Source organism: Selaginella moellendorffii, unplaced genomic scaffold (genome assembly GCF_000143415.4).
Source record: "Selaginella moellendorffii unplaced genomic scaffold, v1.0 SELMOscaffold_84, whole genome shotgun sequence".
NCBI classification, from domain to species: Eukaryota; Viridiplantae; Streptophyta; class Lycopodiopsida; order Selaginellales; family Selaginellaceae; genus Selaginella; species Selaginella moellendorffii.
This window is the reverse complement of record NW_003314345.1, coordinates 546,960-563,675: the sequence shown is the minus strand read 5'-3', so window position 1 is coordinate 563,675 and position 16,716 is coordinate 546,960. Positions and strand designations below refer to the sequence as shown.

The 16,716-nt window shown below is 46.9% G+C and overlaps 5 protein-coding genes across 5 annotated transcripts; 2 read left to right on the top strand and 3 right to left on the bottom strand.

Annotated features, from left to right (window-relative positions):
* Positions 1 to 28: 28 nt before the first annotated feature.
* Positions 29 to 2,815, bottom strand: LOC112341492 (cylicin-2-like). The gene is made up of 10 exons (XM_024661683.1): positions 2,737 to 2,815; positions 2,364 to 2,464; positions 2,046 to 2,270; positions 1,300 to 1,963; positions 1,179 to 1,213; positions 1,014 to 1,118; positions 873 to 965; positions 677 to 811; positions 322 to 624; positions 29 to 267 (listed from the first exon to the last, which is right to left on the bottom strand). Exons 1-10 carry the CDS (start codon positions 2,813 to 2,815, stop codon positions 100 to 102), a joined length of 1,908 nt encoding a protein of 635 aa, XP_024517451.1. The 3' UTR covers positions 29 to 99.
* LOC9651865 (UPF0528 protein CG10038) lies at positions 2,681 to 7,568 on the bottom strand. Its single transcript, XM_024661681.1, has 20 exons — positions 7,534 to 7,568; positions 7,421 to 7,489; positions 7,317 to 7,376; positions 6,978 to 7,272; positions 6,768 to 6,889; positions 6,691 to 6,719; positions 6,581 to 6,643; positions 6,462 to 6,524; positions 6,317 to 6,411; positions 6,232 to 6,265; positions 6,145 to 6,181; positions 6,023 to 6,093; positions 5,822 to 5,963; positions 5,700 to 5,770; positions 5,357 to 5,648; positions 5,185 to 5,302; positions 4,942 to 5,124; positions 4,814 to 4,874; positions 4,259 to 4,760; positions 2,681 to 4,205 (listed from the first exon to the last, which is right to left on the bottom strand). Exons 1-15 carry the CDS (start codon positions 7,553 to 7,555, stop codon positions 5,358 to 5,360), a joined length of 1,464 nt encoding a protein of 487 aa, XP_024517449.1. The 5' UTR covers positions 7,556 to 7,568; the 3' UTR covers positions 2,681 to 4,205; positions 4,259 to 4,760; positions 4,814 to 4,874; positions 4,942 to 5,124; positions 5,185 to 5,302; position 5,357.
* On the top strand, positions 2,893 to 4,817 carry LOC9651866 (probable indole-3-acetic acid-amido synthetase GH3.9). The gene is made up of 2 exons (XM_024661682.1): positions 2,893 to 3,221; positions 3,440 to 4,817. The coding sequence occupies exons 1-2, from the start codon at positions 2,893 to 2,895 to the stop codon at positions 4,815 to 4,817; spliced, it is 1,707 nt and encodes a 568-aa protein (XP_024517450.1).
* Positions 7,569 to 7,627: 59 nt separating the features above from the next.
* LOC9651933 (pentatricopeptide repeat-containing protein At1g50270) lies at positions 7,628 to 9,691 on the bottom strand. The gene is made up of 2 exons (XM_024661680.1): positions 9,077 to 9,691; positions 7,628 to 8,944 (listed from the first exon to the last, which is right to left on the bottom strand). Exons 1-2 carry the CDS (start codon positions 9,689 to 9,691, stop codon positions 7,628 to 7,630), a joined length of 1,932 nt encoding a protein of 643 aa, XP_024517448.1.
* A 267-nt stretch (positions 9,692 to 9,958) lies between these two features.
* Positions 9,959 to 10,850, top strand: LOC112341502 (early light-induced protein, chloroplastic-like). Its single transcript, XM_024661713.1, has 2 exons — positions 9,959 to 10,401; positions 10,479 to 10,850. The coding sequence occupies exons 1-2, from the start codon at positions 10,036 to 10,038 to the stop codon at positions 10,770 to 10,772; spliced, it is 660 nt and encodes a 219-aa protein (XP_024517481.1). The 5' UTR covers positions 9,959 to 10,035; the 3' UTR covers positions 10,773 to 10,850.
* Positions 10,851 to 16,716: the final 5,866 nt, after the last annotated feature.

Here is a 16,716-nt window from a genome sequence, read left to right as displayed (position 1 = left end):
CACCAACACACTAAGAAAAACGTGGAGAGAATCATCATATAAGAAATATTTTTGACGAGCTTATTTCGGGACCAATGCCTAAGCCACTGGTCTCACGTTTCAAAATTCAGTCCTGCAAAGATGTATCCTGCCTGCTCCTATCCTTCCCTCAAATCGAATTCTCTGTAGCGCGGGCTCCTCGGACACACGAACGCTGTCAAAGTCAGCTAGACTTGAAGACGGACCTAGTGAGTCCCAGTTAAAATCTGATATAGCAGTTGCAGTTGCCTGGAAGTCCAAAAGTTGCGTCAGTACACCACCAAGTACCCGAAATGAACGTACATCTGCCGAATCTGTTTCCCAATCCAACCAAGGGGTCACTACGCCATCTGTATTTACTGCCACTGCCCCTGTTTTCCACCGAGGAAACTCCTCACTTCGGCTAGGCACCTGCTTTCTTGACGGCGATTTCCTGTGGCTTGTGGCATTCCTGGAACTTTGAGCAACAGGCCTCTTTCCCGACTTCGACGGTCTTCCATCCAGTGATTCTTCTGTTTCGGACGTCGAAATAGAAGCAAACTCTTCAAAGTACTTTTGTGCTTCTTCATCAAGGGCCTTCGATATAGTTGCTCTTTCTTCAACACCCTGTACAAAATACCATGTTAGTGGGTCGTTTTAAAAGTATACAAGCTTTTACCCTTCTAGTTTTACGTTTTGGCTGCTCGGCGGGCTTATCATGTGAAGGTCTGCCTTTGACTAGTTTGGCAAGTTCATGACGCGTTTCTTCTTCTTTAGCAAGTTGTGACAGTAGCTCCTGAGTTCTGATCTCCGACTATAAGTAGAAAAAAATTAATTAAAAATAAAAACACAAAAAACAAAACAAACAAATGTACCTGCTCCAATTTTTCTGCATACTTTTGTCGAACGTCTGACTCCGCTACATCCCCTTTCGATGCAACCAGCGTTAGCATATCCTTCTCTAAAGACTGTGCGTGTGTTAGCATAATATTTTTGCTCATAAAAATTACATATACCTGTTCGATTTCCGCCTTAAGATCGGCTACAGCTTTGCGGACTTCTTCACGCATTACCCCATAGAGGTCGGCTTCATCGACATCTCCAGCCGGGGGATCCATTGGCTGCGAAACAAAGTCAGAACAAATAGTAAACACGGACAAAGAAAAGAAATACACACAGACCTTCAATTGTGCATGCACAGCTTGATTGTTCTTTCCTCGGTTTGGATGTCAGTTCCAGGGTGTTCCCCAGCAGTGCCGCCTCGATGCCCCGGGCCTTGCGACTCACTTCTCCTGTACCTACCGATAGGCTCCTTTGAGGAACTGCTCCTCCTTGGCTCTTGGGATGTACTCCTGGATGTAAAAACAATGCCTGCTCTTTGAGAACTTCTGCCTCGTCGTTCTGACTCGTCTTCCTCATCCCTGTTCCCCGCAAGTTCACGTAGCTCGTTTCTTCCGTTTCTTGCACCGGGTTCTTTCGAGCTGCTTCTGTCACGTTCCTCGTTTCTTCCGCTCCTCGCACCGGGTTCTTTCGAGCTGCTTCTGCCTTGCCGAGGCTCCTGTGACTCGCGTCTAATGCTTGGTTCCTTGGATTGGCTTCTTCCTTGCCGGCTCAAACTTGTCTCCCGACCTCGTGTGTAGACTCCGGAGTCACTACTATTTAGCAGTAATTCGCTGGAACTTTGCCTGCCACCCAATGGTTCCACGCTCTGCCGCCGAAGACCAGGCTCCTGCGACTCACTCCTCCTGGGCCTTGAAAAGTCGCTACTTTGCCGCCTGAGACCAGGCTCTTGCGATTCGCTTCTACGCCTCACTTCCGGACCTCTCGAGTCACTCCTCCGGCTGGGCTCTATACTTCTCTGCCTCCCTCGTGCGCTTGCAGTACTTTGCTGGAACCGTGGAATGGTGGCGGCATTGCGACTTATCTCAGTCTGTCGGAACCTATCGATGATACTCGAAGCTTCACTCTAAGAAGGAAAAAAAAAACATAAAGTACGCATCAATCATCAAACCATACTCCAGTGAGATTAAAATACAGAGACACTTCACCTCTGAGTCACTGGCAAGATGGCGATTGTAAGGCCCGGGCTCGTAGCTCTCCTGGTCCGAATCCCTCTGAGACGACGCATCCTGATAGTTGCTAGTGCTGTCCAGCACGGACCCCGATTCCGAGTGGCTGCTCCCTCTTCTATGACCCTGGCCCTGGTTTTCTTGAAATTCCCTCCTCGTCGTGGATCTAAACGCCGACACCGCCATAATCCCTCGCTTCCGGATCTACACCCCGCCTAGATCGTGCCGCATTGCCGATATTCGAGCTGGAATCCCTTCCCTGCGCATGCACGGCCGCGAGTTCTAGCTCTACAGTACCTCTAAAGACCTGGCGCCGATCCCTCCAAGGCGGCGATGGCGCGATGTCGCGCGAGATTGGGGCGCCCTTGGCACAATGCGCGCCTCGCTCTCTCCCCGCCCTGTCCCGCCCAGGGATGACGCCGACGAGCGCACAGACAAAACAGCCTTGATAGTGGAGAATGGCCCGCCCCGGTTAACCGGGCTCCGTTAACTTCCGCTAACTTAACGGAGCTTTTCAAATTAAAGTGCCCTAGGGTTTAGGGTTTTAGGGAGATTCCGAGAATATTCGCTCCTCTTTGAAATCTCGTTTTTGGCCTCTACGACTTTGAAAGTTCTCCTACAAAGCACGCGGAAGTTAGAAGCTAGGCTAGGTGTGTCTCAAGACACTTACATGACACACACTTATACGCTAGAGAAGTTTTGGCGAGCAAAACTTCCTCCCAGCTTCGCTGATCAACGAAGACGACCATTCGACCAACCCCCTCACACACACTTGGAAGTTCTCCTCCTTTAAAATCCCCCGCACGATCGATATAATCAAGACGACATGGATCCCCCGCGACTGGGAAGCGCGCACCGCATTCTCTCCGCCTTGGACACGGACGAGCAAGTTCTCCGTTTCGTGGAGGCCATCACCAGCGACGTCGCGAGCATCCAGTCGGAGCTCCTCCAGCAAATCCTGGCGGACAATGCCGACGTTGCCTACTTCCACAGGCACGGCCTCTTTGGAGTTCCCAGCGCCGAGGACTTCCACTCGCGGCTGCCGCTCATCTCGTACCAGGACATCGAGCTCGACGTCGCGAGGATAGCCAGCGGCGACGAGGATGGCCATGCCAAGATCCTGTGCGCTCGTCCAGTGCGAGAAGTTCTCAAGAGGTAGTTCCCAGCTCGCGACTCTCTTAACTTGATGAAAGCTCGTTTGATCACAGCTCCGGTACCTCTGGAGGACGCCAAAAGCTGTTTCCAAAGCTCAGTGACTACGACCCCGAGTTCCTCGTCCTCAACAGAGTTGCCCGTGCTGCCTTGAACAAGTAAGTTCGTTCCGTCCAGAGAGAGGCCCGATTTTCATCCTGTCCTGACCGACGGCATTCCAGGCAAGGTCCCTTCAACACTGGCAAGTCCCTCCACTTCATCTACGTGAGGAATCCCGAAGTGACCCCCGGCGGTGTGAAGCTCTCCTCCGGCCTCAGTGGCTACTTCACCAGCCCGGCTTTTCGTAACCGAAAGATTGATCCGGCGACGAGCTACACCTCCCCCGACCAAGTTCTCCAGTGCGTTGACTACACCCAGGCTAATTACTGCCATCTTCTCTGCGGCCTCGTTCAAAGGCACCAAGTTGTATCGATCGGCTCGGTCTTCGCATCAACGTTCGTAAGGAGCTTGAAATCTCTGAAGTGCCAGTGGAAAGATATCTGCCAGGACATCGCCGAGGGAGCGGTGAATAGCAGGATTGTCACAAGCGTTCCGGTCAGAAACGCTGTCAATGCCATCCTCCGGCCGGATATCGAGCTTGCTGATGCCATACGAAAGGAATGCTGTGGCGGGAACTGGAGAGGGATAGTGAGACGCCTGTGGCCCGAGGCTAGACTTGTCCAGACGATAATAACCGGCACCATGCAGCAATACGTTTCCATAATCGACATGCTGACCGACGGTCTTCCGATTGCTTCGTCCCTGTATGCGTCTTCGGAGTGCAGCAGCCTGGGTGTCAACCTGGATCCAGTATGTCCAGCATCTGAAGTTCTGTACACGTTGTTCCCGTGCTTTGCATACTTTGAGTTCCTTCCCTTGGAAAACCGACTATCGGCCCCTGACGAAGACCAAGGGCGGGAAGAACGGAGCTTCGTTTCCTGCGACAACCTGGTAAAACTAGCAGATGTCAAAGTCGGAGACGAGTACGAGCTGGTACTTACCACCAAGGCCGGTTTATATCGGTACAGGGTCGGCGATATTCTCAAGGTCGTCAAGTTCCACAATGATGCTCCTCAATTCGCTTTTGTCCGGAGGGCCGGTGTGCTTCTGAGCGTTGACATGGACAAGACTGACGAGCTTGAGCTACATAAGGCAGTGACGCAAGCCTGGAATCGTCATCAGGAGCACAGCGAAATTCGGCTGGTGGACTACACCAGTCGAGTCGACTTGTCGTCCCAGCCCGGTCACTATGTCATCTACTGGGAGGCCTTCCCAGATCCTCTGATTCCCGAGCTTGACGTGTGCTGCTTCGAGCTTGAAGAATCGCTTAGCGTGGTGTATCGCCGAAACCGAAGAGAAGGAAGCGTAGGCCCATTAGAGATCAAGCTTGTCCGGCAGGGAACTTTTGACAGAATAATGGACCATGTGGTACAGAATGGCGGAGCGAGCTACGGACAGTATAAGACGCCAAGATGTGCCAAAGACCCCAAGGTTGTGAGCATTCTGGAAAGCAGTGTCATTGCAAAGGGACAAGCGAGGTGCATGCAAACCAGTACCTAGCGTGTGCGCATCTAGGCGCGAGAAGACGACGCCTTCCCGTTTAAATTGACCAGCAGGCTGGTATAAACATATATTAGAACAAGTATTTCAGTAAACGAGTATTTCAACAAACGAGTACTGTTACCTGAGACATTACTGTCCTCTCGAGGCAGAAGGTTGACATAAACATGTTTGACAAGTTCAGCAAGCCACGAGGCCTCGCTCACGGTCTGAGAACTCGACCAAACGGTCAGAAGTATACTTACTTTTCAGATAGAACAGTCTAGTGCTAAGATCTACGAAAACATATTTTCATAATCCAGTGAAGCTGTATACAACAAACGCACCGTCAGGAAGTCAACCTCTCTGTTCAAAAGTCTGCTCATACCTCTAGTAGCAAATCACCGTAGATACGAATGGGCACGACGAAATATCGCAATATCGAATTATATATCCAGTTGACCACCAAAATGTCGAATCAGTATATAGCTACAAGCTCCATGAGACTGCAAGAAAAAACTTAAAAGTCGAATCAGTTGATACAGCCCACAGATACTTACCTTACACTCCTTGCGCCGAAGATTCTGATTGTTCATCTCTACCTTCACGGTCAGCATCGTCTGGCACATCTAGTTTCGACAGGATGAAGTTGCAAAGCGAATCGAAGGCGGACATTACGACTCCATCTCCCTTCGTTGTTCCCGACGATAGATGCTCCATCGGGTTCTTCTTTATGGTGCCGAAGAGGTCCGGAGAAGAAACACCACACAGTCTTTTGTCGAGTGGTTCTTGGCTTGAAACCCAGTTGACGGCATTGCCTTCAAGAAACTTGAGTTGATCGTACGAAAGCACCTAAGAGTGAACACTTTACTATCTCGTAAACTTTCAAGGAAGGAAACTTACTCGTAATGAACCATCTGGAATTTGTGCATCACAGAATCCAATGCATCTCAGTCGCTGGAGTGCTCCCCATCCTGCCAGAAACACGGAGATGTAAAACAAGACAATTGATCGTCATTTTAAACCTCGGTGCTTTAGAAGCTCGATAGCGAGTGTTCCCCCATAGGCGTGCGCAACCAACGCCAGCATTTTGTCAGGGAAAGTCGCAGACACAAGGTCCCAGGCACACAAAACGTGGTCAAGAAGAGCTTCAAAGCTTGCTTGTTGCTGAAAGTTGCTTTTCTCTGTCAATTCGACGTGTTCGCTGGAAATACGGTAAGCTATACCTTTTTTCCATTAAGCATCACCTCGTTTGGGTTCAGGACAAGCACCGCAATATCAAGCTCATGAGCCCACTCTGAATATGAAAGGTTCAGTTAAGAAGATCATACAGGCATTGATACATTACCCAGAAATGGCAAAACGCTGCCTGTACGAAGAGAGTCCTGGACAAATTCAAAACCAAAACTTTAGAATACTAGAGAATGCATATCACCGTGAGACAGAGGCTCCTCGACCACTGGCCAGCACTGTTTGTAAAACCGAAAGTCAGAAAACTTTGGGCTAAGTGAAAAACGTACTTCAATTCTCCACGCCCACACAAAAGGATAACCAGCGCCCGTGCTGTCTTAGCATTAGGTGACAGGAACACCGTGCTTTCCATTTTCTGGACCACCTGCGTAATGAGAAGTTAGGCTCGGTTACTGTTGTGAATTGTGTACTTACCCCACCATAAGCCAAAGCTAAAGTCCTTTTCAGAGTGAATGTTTCCCGCGTCATACCATAAGTCTGACATCACGGATAGTTTTTGAGCGCTAGAAAGTTCCTAGGAAATCAGCTCCAACCTCGACCATGAGCATTTGAATGTAATCCGCGACCGCATCGACGAGTTTCTTGTAGCCAGCTTCCTGTTACAATGCATGTTTATAACGAACAACCATGTAACACGCATTACCTTGTTAAACTTTTCCAGGGTAAGCCTTTCTGCGAAAGAGTGAAAAAACAATTAGATCCGATCTTATATATCTTTACCTGAGAGGCTATCCCTGAGCCGAAGATCCGAGTCGAAGAAGAAGCCCAAGCGATGAAGCTCCCGAGCGGCAAAAGAAGAGGTCTTCTTCTTTGAAACCCGACGTAGAGATCTTTTCGCAAAGCTGAGCAGATTCCATACCTTGGAACTATCGGGCTCTGGTAATATCAGTTAGCTTCGAGTGAGTGATCAACCGGATTGAGAATGAAAACGATGCGCTTACCAGTGGTTTGCTTGCAATCCTTGTGCTCGGCTCCAGCAACTTGGACAAACGTATAGCAAGAAGAACTAGGATCAAACACGAGCAAGACGATAGCGAGATACCGGTTTCCTCATTGGATGTCGACGAAGATGTCGACGAAGATAGAGAAGGATCGTCATTCGTAGGAGCTCCGCAAGCGAAGAAGAGCCGAAATATCCCGCAACACGTTCGATAACGGCTCCATCGTGACGATATTTCGATGCCGCTGTCTCGATCGGTCGATTCTTGAGAGTTGGCGCTTGATCCTGCAAGGCGATTCTAGAAAATCGCTGGGAAAAAGAGGCATTACCAGTTGACTTGTCGACGTCGCTGCCTCGATCGGTGGATTCTTGACCGTCGGCGCTTGATCCTGCAAGGCGATTCCAGAAATTCGCTGCGAAGAAGCGGCATTACCAGTTGAGATCTTCTTCCTGTCGATGTCGCTGCCTCGATCGGTCGACTCTTGAGCGTCGGCGCTTGATCCTGCAAGGCGATTCCAGAAATTCGCTGGGAAGAAGCGGCATTACCAGCTGACAGCCTCGCTCCCATCTTCTTCCTTTCTCCCCCGCAAATGCACAAAGAAAATAGGGTTTATGGTCATTTTAAACTCGCAAGAGCGCCTCAAGAGAGAATCTCTTCGTCGGGATCGTTCCAGATGCTGCAAAGAAGAACAAAAGGCCCAGAGATACGCATGTTGAGCGCCGCCACATTCTCAGCGCAGCGAGCCGCGCGATCGAGATCCCGGTGGAGCTTGCAAGCCCCAGCCAAGCTCGTCCACGCCACCAGATCCGGCTCGAATGGCATCCCATCGATGAGCGCCTCGGCCTCCTCCATCATCCCCAGCCGCCCAAACAGATCGATCAGGCAGTGGAAGTGATCCGGAATCGCCTCGCAGCCAAATTCCTCCACGAGCTTGAAGATCTCCACGCCCTCCATCGCCACGCCGGCGTGGGCGCAAGCGTGCAAGACACTCGTGAATGTGATCTCGCCCGCGTCGACGCCATCGCCGCTCATCTCCCGGAGAAGATCCAGCACCAGATCCAGCTGATTGAATCGCGCCGCCGCGGAGATTATCGCGTTCCAGGACACCGGATCGTCCCTAGCGCGCCGAGCAAACACTGCCTTTGCGCGACCCCAGCTCCCACACCGCGCATACATGCTGATCAATCCATTCTCCACCGTGGTCTCGGATTCCAGCTCCTGGGCGACGATCCAGTCGTGGAGCCGCCGCCCCACGGCAAGATCCCCGAGACTGGCACACGCCGCAAGGGCTTTGGAGAAGACGAGCACATCCGGCACCACATCGATCGAATCCAAGAGCTCCAACACCCCGGCATCCAATCCGGCCTCGGCATACGCCGCTAGAATCGCGTTCCAGGACACCACATTCTTTCCCTGGATCCGATCGAACGCCCTCTTGGCCTCGTCGATCCTTTTGCATCGCCCATACATCGCGACCAGCGCCGTGCCCACGACGGCATCGCGATCGCAAGCCCTAGCCGCGGCCACGCGATGGATCTCCTGCCCGGTCTCTAGATCCCGGCAAGCGCCCAAGATCGTGGAGAGAGTGTAGCAATCCGGCTCCACGCCCCGCGCGATCGCGCCCCGGTAGAGCTCCACTGCTCGATCGGGCAATCCCCGGGCGACCAGCACGGCCATGATCGCCGTCCAGCACACCACATCCTTGCTCTCCACTTGATCAAACGCGGCCATCGCCTCGCCCACGCTCCCCCATCGCCCATACGATCGAACCAGCGCGGTGCCCACGACCGCGTGGGATTCCAATCCACTCACGATCGCGCGCGCGTGGATCTGGCGCGCATCCCCGAGCTTGCAAACGCTGAGGACGATCGAGAGCGTGCACGCATCCGCGCCGCCGGCGACGCCCTCGATCGCCATCCTCCGGTAGAGCCCCATCGTCTCCTCCAGATGCCCATTCTGGGCATAGCAAGCGAGCATCGCGTTCCAGGTCGCCAGCGTCCGCGACTCCATCTTCTCGAAGATCCGCCGCGCCTCCTCGATGCATCCACACTTGGCATACATGTCGATGAGCGTCGTGCCCACGGCAACCTGGCGATCGCAGCCCAGCGCGATCGCCCGCGAGTGGATCGCCTTGCCAGTGCCGAGATCACGCAGGCTAGAGCACGCCACCAGCGCCTGGACCAATGTCCCGGCGCTTGGCTCTAGATCTAGATCCCTGCCGCGATCACACAGCTCCTTGTAGACCCTCAGCGCCTCCTTGTTCTTGCGATTGTGGACGAATCCCGTGAGGAGGCTGTTCCAGAGCGAGATCTCTCTTGCCAATCTCCCGTCCTTGACGCACAGATCGTCGAAGACGGCCTTGGCATCGCCGGGGCTGCCACACTTGCCATACATTCTGATGAGCAGCACTGCCATGGAGAGATTCTGGGAGAGATTTTGGGGGCACGCCGCGATCAGCTGTGCGTGGATGCGCTTGCCGTGCTCCAGCGCCGCTGGGGAGTCGCATTTCCGGAGGAGAGACGCGAAGATGTGGATGACATTCACCTGGGCGCGAGGCTGCTGGCGATCGCCGCCGTGGTCGCCGCCGTGATCCGGCCATGGCGGCAAAGATCTGGGCGCAGGATTGCGCTGCGCAAGAATGTCCACGGCCGCTGCCGCTAGGGCTCGCTTCTTCCTCAGCGGCTGCAAATGCCGCCATAGCATCCTCCATCAAGGAACCCTAAATCCCATCGTTGAGATTTTAACGGTGGATGTGATAGTGAGCATATTCTAGCAAATTTAAAACAATCGCCTGTAGGGCAGAAGAGAGGAGTATTAAAGGTACGTTTTACCGCATATTTCGCGACACATTGCAAAATTCTTTCTACGACGTGTATGAAGCATTGGGCGTTGCCACGTGTTGTATTTCTTTTGTATATAAAACCCAAGCCCTGTAGTAGAAGAAGCACATCGTTCCATAGCTCATTCACAAGTTCTAGCCAAGTTCTTCCAAGCTTTTCTAGCGGTTTTTCGAGCGATCTTTCACTACTTTGCGATTTTTCTGCAAAATGGCACTCGCAGCAGGCAGTAGCATTGCAACAATCCCTTCCTGGCTCTCCAAATCCGCCGCGCCCAAGTCTCGATCCAATCGCTCCTTGATCCTGCTGCCAGTGAGAGCTTCCTCGGACAATGGACGAGGCGATGGAATCAGCAGCGTTTTGGACAAGACCAAGAAGGAGATCAGCCGCGAGGATGTTCTCAAGAACCAGGCCGAGAACGAGTCGGAGAAGCGGTCTGTGTTTGGAGCGGTGCCATCGTCCGGAGCATTGTGGCCGAGGCCGGAGATTGAGAGGCGGCCGGAGACGGGCGATCGATCGTTCGCGAGCTTGATGGCGTTTGATGGCGCTGGCCCAGAGACGATCAATGGCAGACTGGTAAGTTCTTCCTTCAATTTGGAGATCTATGCAACTTTGTTCTAAGTTTCTGGATTGATTGATCTCTAATTGTACAGGCAATGGTTGGAATCTTGTGGGCATTTGCGGTGGAGAGGATGACGGGACAAACGGTGGCCGAGCAGCTCTACGCGCCGGGCAACTTTGGCTTGTTTAATTTCTTGGCGGTGGCACAGCTCTTTGCGTATGCGTCGCTGGTTCCCCTGTTTAAGGGAGAGAGCCCTGATAGCCGATCTTTGGGTCCGTTTAGAGCCATGGCCGAGCGCTGGAATGGGCGGACGGCCATGCTTGGATTCCTGGCGTTGGTGGTCACGGAATTTTTCACCAAGACCCCAGTGTTTCACATGATGTAAAGCTGTTTTGTTTAGTTAAAGAATAGTTAACATATTTCTTAAGAATGATTGTTTTGTTTAATTTTAAAAAATATATTAATTTTTTATTTTATTAATTATTTTCATGATTTTACACTTGTTATGAACTATATTTTCAGTTCTATTACATTTCCATTTTCTCCAGCTTTACATTTAGTTCTTATTATTATAAAAGTGAATAAAACAAGTTTCTTTAAAAATACATTAGAAGCTTCTTTAAAGGTTATTCATAACATATTTAAATAGTTTTTAAGCGTGTTTAAAAGTATCATTCATTCATTTTGAATTGAACTGTTCAGATTTACTTTTTATTTTAATATCTTATGTATTAAATTATACTAAGCAGATATGGCAAGAAAAATATGATTGCATATGGGTATATCTTTCTTTTAATTTTAATTTTTTATTGCATATCATATTGATGTGGGGTATCTTATATATGAATCTAACTTAAATTGCCTATAATATGCAAAACTAACTAATAATATGACAACTATTACAATTTAACATTTGTCTCATTCATGTCTCATTGAATGCAAATTTATGATGTTTTGATTATGACCATTTCCCTCCTTTTGTGTGGGCTCTAATCTCATAGAGCCTCTATTCACCTTCCAATCATTTGGCAATGGCATTTTCATAGATAACATGCCACCAAGATAGATATAGTGGAAAGAGATGAGCTATCATGATTGCAATATTAACTATAGGTGTCACACCCTGATTAATGGAAAGATCTGCTAAGCTATTATGGGTGTGATATCTTAATCTAGGCTATAAAGTGACAAAACTGCAATGGTTTTGAGTGATTAATTGAACCATGAGAAAACATTAGCTCTATTAATTTTTAGGGTGTTCTGGTGGTTTTGAGTGATCAATTGGACTTCATTACAACTGTGGTAAGGCATTAGCTCCATTGATTTCTAAAATCTTCTCTAGAATATTTCATCACAAATTCAAAAGACTTGAATCTCCCTCTAAAACTAATGAAATGAACAATATCCCTTACCTAATAAAGGGTTTTGGGCTAGTTCATATTAAGCCTTTTTGTAATATTATGGAGGAACCCCTCCACACATGCAGAAGGTGATGGTGAAGAGGGCTTTATATAATATAGTGTAGAAGGAAGCTCCAAACAATTAACATTTTTAACATTTTTGTGAAGTGAACACTTCAAGCTCATAGACATTAGAAAGTGGATGCTATTATAAGCTTTTGAATTTGGACCCACCCCAACCTAAATACATTTAACCTCAAATATCCCAAAACTTTTAACTGATTGGAAAAGAGGGTGAATTCTTGTTTATGGGCCCTTTCCTTTTATATTTAAATTTTAATGAATTGTCATCCAAGTCATTCTCTTTTTTATTCATGGGCCTTTTTCTTTTATATTTGAACCTCAAAAAATCATTTTTTGAGTTATTTTCTTTAGTTGTTTATAACTACCTATACCAAGATCTCCACTCTAAGCACTCCATATAAAGAGGTAAAAAACAAAGCCCTACATGAGGAGATGGATGTTCAAGGAGGATATTCTAAGTAAGTGAGGTAATAGCTCCATGCAACACATGGTAGCAATATGAAGTTTCTTCATGACTTAGTGTGAATGTAAGCTTGAGCAACCTCTAACAACCTACAAGGTGAGGATATATGCATATAGTAGTGGTGAAATGTAATTTCTCATCTCAACCACATCTATGAGTTTTAGTTTTTTGTCCATGTCCACATAATAAGCTTCTCATAAGCTAATACTCCAAATTTAATTTAGATTCCAAATATAAAATCTATGTAATGTAGATATGTTGCAAATAGGCTAAAAGTTTGTCTAAATTTGACTATGACTAAACATTGCAATTGGCAAATATGGAGTCATGCCTTCCCAACAATATACCTGAATATTCATGGTATAGATAAATAAATGAATGAGTGAGGAAGTTCTTTTGTGGTTGAGTACCAACTTCAAGGAAGGTTACCAAATGAAAATCTTGCCACTTCATTTGGAATGGACTAATGCATATTGCACCATTATCTCAAGAGCATTGACTTTGAATGGGTGTATCCCCTCAAGAGTGTGAAATATTTCATGTGCTTTATAAGTAGCCTCCTCAATGTGAGAACTTGATGATATAAAGGACTATGTATGTCAATGAAAAATTAAAAGATGTAGGAAATAGAGTCAATTAGAAAATGGTAAGAGTTGTTGTGGTTTATATTTGGCTAGAATGAGTTTCATAAAGAGTTAATTCTCTACATGTGTTTCAATATGTCCACTTCCTATTAAAGTGGACATAGGCTAGTTATACATATGCTAGTATGACTTTACATATTTCATGGTTATAGTATGAAGTATCATTGGGTAATATAACTATACGTCATACTATGTAAAGTCATGCTAGGGATTTTACATACTAGCATAACTATACATAGTATGAAAATGGTCATACTATCCAATATGACCTCACTTTAAGATTTTTTCATGAGATACATATGTAAAGTCCCTCTTTATTGTTGATGCACATAGTAGTTTTATTTTTCAAAGAGTTACTACGCCTTTGCAATCATATATATAACCAAAGTAATGTAGAAAGCTTTCATATGTACTTAGAGCATACCATCACATTAATAGGATTGCTCATGCAACAAAAGGGAGTATGTTAGATGATGTTTAAGGCCTTGGATCGGCGCCATAATATATATAAAAGACTATCTTCATAATTGTATGTTATTATATATTTATGCACAAAACCATTGTTACAAAAACCTTATAACAATGTTACCTAAATTCCTCTGAAAAAATGGTCATACTATCTAATACTATGTCATGTCTAAACCACTCATTATTCGCCAAAGAAAGGTGACTACTCTATTATATATTTTAACTTTTGCATAAACTGCTTTATGTTATGGTAGTGGTCCTCAATCTATGCTAGAGGAGTATCACCACCTTGATTTTTTACTAATTCATTTGTAATTAGTGTTTAATCTTACTTTGTTAAGTATCTTTAATATAAACCATAATTCGTCTTTTTTAGCGTTTCCACTAGTTTCTTTAGGATTGTAAAAGATTTAAGGGTGGCTAGGGTTAACAGTGTGGAAGTGGATCTCCCCAGCATGGAGCTGGATGAGAGCGTAGAGGAGAAAATTGAAGGAGTCGAGAAGCAAATCGAAAAGGAAAAAGATACCAGGAAGAGGAAGCAGCTGCGGGAGGAAAAGAAGCAGCTGCGGGAGGCAAAGAAGCAGCTGTGGGATGAAAGGCTGCGGGAGCTTGAGAGTAAGTGGTTGACTTGCCTTCCTCTATGTTTGGATTCTCTGGCTGCGCCTGTTTCCATGTGTGTGGCTATGTATTTGCCTAACTGACAAGTTTACATTTCTGTTTCGGCAATAACACTTCAAGCTGCGCCAGGTAAGCACTTCCACTTGTATGGTTTCTCTTCCGTTGTTTTATAATGAGTTCGTTTTGCATCGGTTTGTGTTGTAGTGTCGAAGTTGCTGGATGTATACGGAGAAAAACTGCAGCGCGCAAGGTGTTTTCACGGGATGCCTGAGACGAGGGTGTCAACCTGCAAGTTGCCTCTTCTGGACAACGGTGGGCCGCCGTGTTTACATACGGACTTGGGAGAATATTTTACGTTGGTCGGAAGGGAGGAGACGATTCAGCATCTCATGGCAGCCGCTGCAAGGGTGTTTGGAACTTTCATGAACACGACGGCCAATGCCTCGGATATTGAACAAAGAGAGTTCTTGTTGATGCTCATCGGATTTCCCGGCGCAGGTAAAACAACTGTCGGGACATGCCTCTCAGATCTTCTCAGAGTAGCGTGGGAGAGGGACACTAAAACAGGGGATATAGATGGCCTTCTAGAGGATCAGCTAGGCGACAAAAGGCTTGTAAAGCAGTTCAAAGAAATGGTGAACAACGTGTTGGAGACCGGCAAAGATCTTACAATGTATCATTCGGTTGAAACTACTAGGGCAGGGCATGTAATTCACCTGGAGAACGGCCTGGCAGCCAAACAGGTTTTGGCCCTTCGGTGCCTTCATGCAGCTCTTTGTCCAATGAATACTACTGGTTATGGCTGCTTTCTCAGGGAGTTGGATGGCAAATTTCCAGGCCTGAGGAATGTGCTGACTTTGGGAGATGTGATCGACTTCATTCGAACTGGTCTTAAGGTTCCTGCGGATAAGCGAATTTTCCTATCTTGGTTTTTTGATGAAGTCAACAAGGCCCAACCTGAGCCCAGCCGCCCACCTGCATCGTCCTGGATTCATGATGCTTTTTCGGCCTACGTTCAACATATCAAAGATACCCGAGGTAGCCTGACGTTTCCTATACTTACAGCAGCAACGACCCAATTTGCCACGGCCACAATGCGCTACACGAAGGCTACAAGTATTTTTATACCTATCAGGCCTTTGAAAGAGACGGAGGTGGTTAGAGTTACGAAAATCTTCCTTACACGACTAGGAAATACTCTGGACATGGAGAAACCATTTGAGCTGAAGGACAGACTAAGGAACCTGATAAAGTTATCAGGAGGGAATCCTCGCATGCTTGTTCACCTTTTGAGAGGGTTGATGCCTGACCACCTTTCTTTGGATGCTTCGAAGTTTTATGAAAAGGTTTCTTCTGTTCTTTTTTGTTTTTTGTTTTTGTTTTTTCCCTTGATGTGATGTGAAATTTCTATGTTTATTACAGGTGAATCAAGATCTCACCCAAATCGATCTCCTTGAGACAATAAGGACTGCATGGGGTAATATCAGACGTGGTTTTTATTTTGGGTACCTTAAGGACGAGAGGTATTTGTTGGTGTTGCGAGCTTTTTATGTTGCGCTGCTGGGGACCCTGATCAGTCGGGAAGAACAAGTTTGGCCAGGTAGCAAATACGAAGATAAGTGGGGGTCTTTAGAGTCTTGCGGTTTAGTTGGACTCTTACGCAATGAGGTGCTTTTTTGATATTTCAGAGTTATTGCAAAACTTATGGGGTGTCAATGTACAGGAGCTGTCATCTAATAAGAAGATTAAATTATCAAAAGATGAAGATGCTGATGGAACGCGGTCTTTCTCCATCATGTTCTCTCCATTCCTCATTTACCATCTCGTTGAGAACCTACATGTGGCAGAGCTCGATTTGTGTCCACCTAAACTAAGCTCTAATCCCATAGACAAGGAGGTATTTGATCTGATGTCCATTGTGTTGATGATACATATGTTGCGGCTTTTTCATGATCGTGAGGGAGAGGGAACAGTATTTGAGTTCAGGCTCAAAGAAATTCTTCCCTCCAATTTCCACATTCCTGGAAGTATGCAAGCTTTGAAGTTCCGGCTGCCAGCTGGTGCAAACTTTGGACGTCCAACACGTCAGCCTCGTCAGATACATACAGCAGACGTATTTCAGGCCTTTCTAAAAGACAACCGTCAGCAATTTTATTGGGTTGGTGTTGGGAGCCACGGACCTGATAGCTTCATCCATCTGCAGCTGGTGGATGTTGAGAACAAGTTGCAGGACTTCTTTTTATTTATTGAGAGTAAACACAGGTATTAAAACCTTTATAAAATGCCTAATGTAATGTAATGTAATGTAACAGGGATGTTTGGGAAGGACAGCAAGCCAAGTGTGAAGAAGACATTCAGAAGAAAATATGGACAATAGAGCAATGGATGGAAGGTACTTAATTTCTATTTGTGGGTGGTAATTGTGGATCTTTTCAGATGGGAATTACGCCATGGTTTTTATGACTGATCAAGCATTGATTTCCAAAGTCAAAAAATCTGAAAAGATGGTTGTGCTTGTGCCAAAGGTTCATGAATGTTTATATCCATTTGGTAAGTTATTTTAATGCTTTTATTATTATTTTTTATGTTTTATTTGTAGGTTTTACCTAGTAATGAGCAAGATGAGAGTGTTGATGAAGAGCCCAAGCGTTT

What these genes read in the sequence shown, in the direction of transcription:
- LOC112341492 (XM_024661683.1), bottom strand. Translation starts at nt 2,815, where the DNA reads ATGGTCGTCTTCGTTGATCAGCGAAGCTGGGAGGAAGTTTTGCTCGCC. An exon ending in ATCTTGCCAGTGACTCAGAG is followed by an intron (nt 1,964 to 2,045) that starts GTGAAGTGTCTC and finishes TTTCCTTCTTAG; the next exon opens with AGTGAAGCTTCGAGTATCAT. An exon ending in TTCCTCAAAGGAGCCTATCG is followed by an intron (nt 1,214 to 1,299) that starts GTAGGTACAGGA and finishes ATCCAAACCGAG; the next exon opens with GAAAGAACAATCAAGCTGTG.
- LOC9651866 (XM_024661682.1), top strand. Translation starts at nt 2,893, where the DNA reads ATGGATCCCCCGCGACTGGGAAGCGCGCACCGCATTCTCTCCGCCTTG. An exon ending in GTGCGAGAAGTTCTCAAGAG is followed by an intron (nt 3,222 to 3,439) that starts GTAGTTCCCAGC and finishes ACGGCATTCCAG; the next exon opens with GCAAGGTCCCTTCAACACTG.
- LOC9651865 (XM_024661681.1), bottom strand. Translation starts at nt 7,555, where the DNA reads ATGGGAGCGAGGCTGTCAGCTG. An exon ending in AAACCACTGGTAAGCGCATC is followed by an intron (nt 6,890 to 6,977) that starts GTTTTCATTCTC and finishes GAATCTGCTCAG; the next exon opens with CTTTGCGAAAAGATCTCTAC. An exon ending in CCCTGGAAAAGTTTAACAAG is followed by an intron (nt 6,644 to 6,690) that starts GTAATGCGTGTT and finishes GCATTGTAACAG; the next exon opens with GAAGCTGGCTACAAGAAACT.
- LOC9651933 (XM_024661680.1), bottom strand. Translation starts at nt 9,691, where the DNA reads ATGCTATGGCGGCATTTGCAGCCGCTGAGGAAGAAGCGAGCCCTAGCG. An exon ending in CGCTGGGCTGCGATCGCCAG is followed by an intron (nt 8,945 to 9,076) that starts GTTGCCGTGGGC and finishes TGCTATGCCCAG; the next exon opens with AATGGGCATCTGGAGGAGAC.
- LOC112341502 (XM_024661713.1), top strand. Translation starts at nt 10,036, where the DNA reads ATGGCACTCGCAGCAGGCAGTAGCATTGCAACAATCCCTTCCTGGCTC. An exon ending in AGACGATCAATGGCAGACTG is followed by an intron (nt 10,402 to 10,478) that starts GTAAGTTCTTCC and finishes CTAATTGTACAG; the next exon opens with GCAATGGTTGGAATCTTGTG.